Source organism: Tinamus guttatus, unplaced genomic scaffold (genome assembly GCF_059628265.1).
Source record: "Tinamus guttatus ecotype Peru unplaced genomic scaffold, ASM5962826v1 Tinamus_guttatus_pri_ptg001591l, whole genome shotgun sequence".
Classification (NCBI taxonomy): Eukaryota; Metazoa; Chordata; class Aves; order Tinamiformes; family Tinamidae; genus Tinamus; species Tinamus guttatus.
The window spans coordinates 36,616-42,615 of record NW_028290125.1 but is presented as its reverse complement, the minus strand read 5'-3'; the positions used below and the strand labels follow the sequence as shown (position 1 = coordinate 42,615).

The 6,000-nt window shown below is 65.7% G+C and overlaps 1 protein-coding gene across 1 annotated transcript; it reads left to right on the top strand.

Moving 5' to 3' along the window:
• Positions 1 to 829: 829 nt before the first annotated feature.
• Positions 830 to 3,581, top strand: LOC148590211 (NAD-dependent protein deacetylase sirtuin-2-like; the record flags this gene model as incomplete). The annotated part of the gene is made up of 7 exons (XM_088539313.1): positions 830 to 911; positions 980 to 1,035; positions 1,153 to 1,229; positions 1,351 to 1,402; positions 1,549 to 1,616; positions 2,879 to 2,945; positions 3,486 to 3,581. Coding segments are annotated over 7 exons (498 nt in total), but the record flags the coding sequence as incomplete, so codon positions are not given.
• Positions 3,582 to 6,000: the final 2,419 nt, after the last annotated feature.

The following is a 6,000-nucleotide window of genomic DNA, read 5'->3' as shown; positions in this document are numbered from 1 at the left end:
TTTCCCCCCAAACCCCTCGTTTTCCCCCCCAAACCCCCTCGTTTTCCCCCCCAAACCCCCTCGTTTTCCCCCCAAACCCCCTCGTTTTCCCCCCCAAACCCCCTCGTTTTCCCCCCCAAACCCCCTCGTTTTCCCCCCAAACCCCCTCGTTTTCCCCCCCAAACCCCCTCGTTTTCCCCCCAAACCCCCTCGTTTTCCCCCCAAACCCCCTCGTTTTCCCCCCAAACCCCCTCGTTTTCCCCCCAAACCCCCTCGTTTTCCCCCCAAACCCCCTCGTTTTCCCCCCCAAACCCCCTCGTTTTCCCCCCAAACCCCCTCGTTTTCCCCCCAAACCCCCTCGTTTTCCCCCCAAACCCCCTCGTTTTCCCCCCAAACCCCCTCGTTTTCCCCCCAAACCCCCTCGTTTTCCCCCCAAACCCCTCGTTTTCCCCCCAAACCCCTCGTTCCCCCAAACCCCCTCGTTTTCCCCCCCAAACCCCCTCGTTTTCCCCCCAAACCCCCTCGTTTTCCCCCCAAACCCCCTCGTTTTCCCCCCAAACCCCCTCGTTTTCCCCCCAAACCCCCTCGTTTCCCCCCCCAAACCCCCTCGTTTCCCCCCCCAAACCCCCTCGTTTCCCCCCCCTCCAAACCCCCTCGTTTTCCCCCCCAAACCCCCTCGTTTTCCCCCCCCAAACCCCCTCGTTTTCCCCCCCCACCCCCCTCGTTTTCCCCCCCCACCCCCCTCGTTTTCCCCCCCCAAACCCCCCTCATTTCCCCCCAAAATTCCCTTTATTTCCTTAACAAACCCCCTTTTTCCCCTCATTTCCCCCCATAACCGCCCCCCTCACAGCCCCCCCGCTCTCTTTTTCCAGCCCGGATTTTCGCCTCCCTCATCCCCAAATGCGACAAGTGCCAGGCCCTGGTGAAGCCAGGTGAGCGCGGGACCCCGGGGACACCGCGGTGTCCCCGATGTCCCCAATGTCCCCAATGTCCCCCATAGACATCGTCTTCTTCGGCGAGAGCCTCCCGCCGCGCTTCTTCTCGCTGCTGCGCTCGGTGAGTGGCCTCTCCGTGTCCCCGCGCTCGGGGACGCCCCCGCGGTGGCCCTGGGGACACGTTGGGGACGCCGGTGGCCTTGGGGACGCGTTGGGGACGCCGTGTCCCCCCCCGCAGGACTTCCAGAGGGTCGACCTGCTGCTCGTCATGGGCACCTCGCTGCAGGTGCAGCCCTTCGCCTCGCTCGTCGGCAGGTCGGGGCCACCCCCCCTGCCACCAAGGTGGCCCCCCCGGTGTCACCCGGGTCACCGCGGTGGCCCCGGGTGTCCCCTCTGGGTCACGTGGCACCGACCCCCCCTGTGTTGTCCCCAACAGGGTCCCCAGTGCCACCCCCCGGCTGCTGATCAACAAGGAGAAGACGGGGCAGGTGAGGGGGGACAGGGGGACATTGGGGATAGGGGGACATTGGGGACAGGGGGACATTGGGGACGTTGGGGACATTGGGGACAGGGGGGACATTGGGGACATTGGGGACAGGGGACACACACGAATGTGTCCCCGTGTCCCCCATAGAGCGACTCCTTCATGTCCCTCATGGGCCTCGGTGGCGGCCTGGACTTCGACTCGGACAAGGCCTATAGGTGCCGGGGGGGGGGCTATAGGTGCCGGGGGGGGGGCTATAGGTGCTGGAGGGGGGGGGCTATAGGTGCTGGGAGGGGCTATCAGTGTGGGGCGGGGAGTCTATAGGTGCATGACGGGGGCTATAGGTGCCAGGGAGGGGGGGGATGGGACACTATAGGTGTGGGGGAGGGGCTATAGGTGCCGGGGGGGGGCCTATAGGTGCCGGGGGGGGGGAGCCTGTAGGTGCTGGAGGGGCTATAGGTGCCCAAGGAGGGGGGCTATAGGTGCCGGGGGGGGGGAGCCTATAGGTGCTGGAGGGGGCTATAGGTGCCCGAGGAGGGGGGCTATAGGTGCCGGGGGGGGGGAGCCTATAGGTGCTGGAGGGGGCTATAGGTGCCCGAGGAGGGGGGGCTATGGGTGCCGGGGGTGGGGGGGGGGTCTATAGGTTCTGGAGGGGCTATAGGTGCCGGGGTGGGGGGGAGCCTATAGGTGCTGGAGGGGGCTATAGGTGCCCGAGGAGGGGGGCTATGGGTGCTGGGGGGGAGCCTATAGGTGCTGGTGAGGATATAGGTGCCTGGGGGAGAGGCTGTAGGTGCCACGGGGGGGGGGGGCTATAGGTGCTGGGAGGCGCTATAGGTGTTGGGGGGGGGGGACTATAGGTATGGGGGAGGGGCTATAGGTGCTAGGAGGGGCTATGAGTATGGGGGAGGGGGAGTCTATAGGTGCACGGCGGGGGCTATAGGTCCCAGAGTGAGAGGGGGGAACTATAGGTATGGGGGGAGGGGCTATCGATGCAGGGGGGGGAAATCTATAGGTGCATGGAGGGGGGCTATAGGTGCCGGGGGGCAGCGGCTATAGGTGCAGGATGGGGAGCCTATAGGTGGGTGGGGGGCCTACAGATGCAAGTGGGGAGGGGCTATAGGTGCCGGGGTGGGGGCTATAGGTGCCGGGGGGGGGGGCTATAGGTGCAGGGGAGGGGCTATAGGTACCGGGGGGGGGCTATAGGTACCGGGGGGGGCTATAGGTGCTGTGGGGGGGGCTATAGGTGCGGGGGGATCCTGGGGTGCTGTGGGCGGCTGGGTGCCCCCCCCGACATGAGGTCCTTTGTCCCCCCCCCCTTTGTCCCCCCCCCCTTTGTCCCCCCCCCTTTGTCCCCCCCCCTTTGTCCCCCCCCCCCCGTCCCCCCCCCCCTTTGTCCCCCCCCCTTTGTCCCCCCCCCTTGTCCCCCCTCCCTTTGTCCCCCCCTTTGTCCCCCCCTTTGTCCCCCCCTTTGTCCCCGCAGGGACGTGGCCTGGCTGGGGGACTGTGACGAGGGCTGCCTGGCGCTGGCCGAGCTGCTGGGATGGAAGGTGCCACCGCGTGTCCCCCCCCCCCGTGTCCCCTCCATGTCCCCCCCCATGTCCCCATGTGTCCCCTGCGTCCCTGCCATGTCCCCCCCCGTGTTCCCACGTGTCCCCCCATGTGTCCCCCCGGGGTCTCTGCCGTGTCCCCCTCCCCACCCCCGTGGTGTCCCTTGTGTCCCCGCCTTGTCCCCCCCGCCGTGTCCCCATGTGTCCCCCCCCGTGTCCCCATGTCCCCCACTGTGTGTGTCCCCTGTGAGCCCCGTGTCCCCCCCGCCATGTCCCCCACCGCGGTGTCCCCGCCGTGTCCCCTGTGTCCCTGCCATGTCCCTCCCCGTGTCCCCCCCATGTCCCCTCCTGTGTCCCCATGTGTCCCCCACCGTGTGTGTCCCCATGTGTCCCCCCCTGTGTGTCCCCCCTCGCCATGTCCCCCACCGCGGTGTCCCCCTGTCCCCCACCGCCATGTCCCCCTGTCCCCCCTCGCCGTGTCCCCCACCGCGGTGTCCCCCTGTCCCCACCGTGTCCCCATGGCGCTGTCCCCGTCCCCAGGAGGAGCTGCAGGAGCTGGTGCGCAGGGAACACGCCGCCATCGACGCCAAGGGACAGGGCCACCCCCCCGCCGAGGACGGGGCCACCTCGGCCTAGGGGACAGGGACGGGGACGGGGCCACCCAGGCAGGTCCCCATGGCCGGGGGGGGCCCCGGCGTCCGGGGGGGGGGGGGGGGGGGCTGCTCTCTCCCTACTTCCATCTAGGGGCCCAGGCCCCGCCCCCTCGGGCCCAGGCCCCGCCCCCAGGACTCAGGCCCCGCCCATTTCCCTTATTTGGGGGCCCCGGGCCCTCCCCTTCTCCCGCTTTTGTTCTTTAAGCCCCGCCCCCGCAGTAATGGGCGGGAGGGACAGGACCCCGTGTCCCCCCCCCATGTCCCCAGCCCCACGTGACACCGCGGGGGGGGGGGGGGACATGTGGCCTGTGACACCCGCCCCCCCCCCCCGACCCTTCCCTGCCCCCCACTCGTGTCCCGTGGGCTGGGGGGAGGGGGCGCCCCCCACGACCCCCCCCTTTGCACGAGGCCTTGGGAAAGTCTCTCTCGTAATTTTCTTTAATGAAAATGTTGTCGTTTTTGCTCTTCTTTTCCCCTTTTCCGCCCCGTTTCTGCAATAAACAGGTTTTTTTGCACAAATTGGAGCGTTTGTTGCACACGGCGGGGGCGGGGGGGTCCTTGTGGGGGCCGGAACTGTTGCGAGGGGCGGTTGGAGCGCGGGGGGAGCCCGGAGCGGGCGGGACCGCGCGGGGCCTGCCGGGAACTGTAGTTCCGCGCCGCTGCGCATGCGCAAAACAATCCGTGCCGCTTATGCGCACGCCGCTTATGCGCATGCGCGCCGCCGTGATCGCCCCCCATCTGCGCATGTCCGGGAAAAGGGGGCGTGGCCTTCCCTCCCCGCCGCTTCCGCGGCGTGACGTCACGGCGCATGCGCCGGGGGCGCGCGGGCCGCCGAGCGCGCGGGCGGCGGTGACGGGGGATGGGGCGGCCCTCGTGGGCACCCGTAGGGGCCTATAGGGGCCTATAGGGACCCATAGGAGCCTATAGGGACCCGTAGGGGCGTCGGGAGGGGGTGAGTGGGGCCCTGCGAGGCGGGAAGCCCCGCGGGGAGCCCGGGCTCTCCGGGGGGGCGGCGGGGGCCTATAGGCTCCTATAGGCTCCTATAGGGGTCTGGGGGGGCCCCGCGGGGCTCCGGGGCCGGGAAGGTCGGAACAGGCGAGACGGGGGGACGGGTCTTTATAGGAGAGGGGAGGCCCTATAGGGCCTCTATAGGGTGCTGTATGGGGGAGGAGGAGGTTCTATAGGGCCCTGGGCAGGGGCTGCAGGTCCCTATGGACAGGGAGGGAGGACCGGAGCTCTGTGGGCTATAGGGGGAGGCAGGGGGGCTATAGGGGCCGGCTGGGGGGGGTGAGGACCCCATAGGCGACTGGAGCAGCTATAGGTGCCTCTATAGGGCCCTATACGTGGGCAAGGGGCTGAGTGGGACGTAGGGCTCCATAGGGCCTGGAGGAGCCTATAGGGGGTTCTATAGGAGCCTATAGGGGAGAGGCTGGGCTGGCAGCTCTAGAGGGGGGATGCATAGGGTATTTGGGGACCCTATAGACATATAAGGCATCCATATAGGAGCTGGTATAGGCAGGAGTATGGGGAGGGTGATATAGGGCCCTATAGGGGCCATGGTACGTGGGAGGAGGCTCCTATGGGGCCATATAGGACATCCCAGCCCTGTATGGAGGGGCCTGGGCTACCTATAGGGGGCCCTATAGCATAAGGGGGGTGACATATAGGGGACAGAAGGGTCCTATATGTTGGGGGGGGGCACTGAGGGGGTGGGGGCAGAGGGGTGGTATAGCGAGGGCCATATAGATGGAGGAGGGGTGTATACATGAGGGATGTATGGATGGTGGAGGGAATATATGGGTAGGGATATGGGTAGAAAAGGGGGTATAGAGCAAGAGAGTGATGTATAGATGGGGGATCTATAGGTGGAAAAATAGGAAGGAGAAGGGAACATATAGATGAGGATGTATGGATGGGGGGTGTTTAAATGGGGGCTGGGGATGGAGAAGGGGGTATGGATGGAAAGAGGGATGTATAGATGGTGGGATGTATAGATGGGATAGGGGTGGAAGGGGGATATGGATGTAGAAGGGAATGTGAAAGGAAAAGGGGATGTATAGACAGGATGTATAGATGATGCAACATATAGTAACAGGATGTATAGACGAGAGCTGTATAGAGACCATGTATAGGTGGTAGGATGTATAGACGGAGAATGTATAGGATGGGGGGCGCGTGCGTGGGGAACGTATAGACAATATATAGGTGGCGGTATGTATAGACAGGAGATGTGTAGATGGGGAAGTATAGATGGGGGAATGTGTAGATGGGGGGATGAGGATGGTATGGATGGGGGGATGTATGGATGGAGAGGGATAGGGATGGGCACGTATGGATGGGCACGTATGGACGGGCACGTATGGATGGGCACGTATGGATGGACACGTATGGACGGGCCCCTA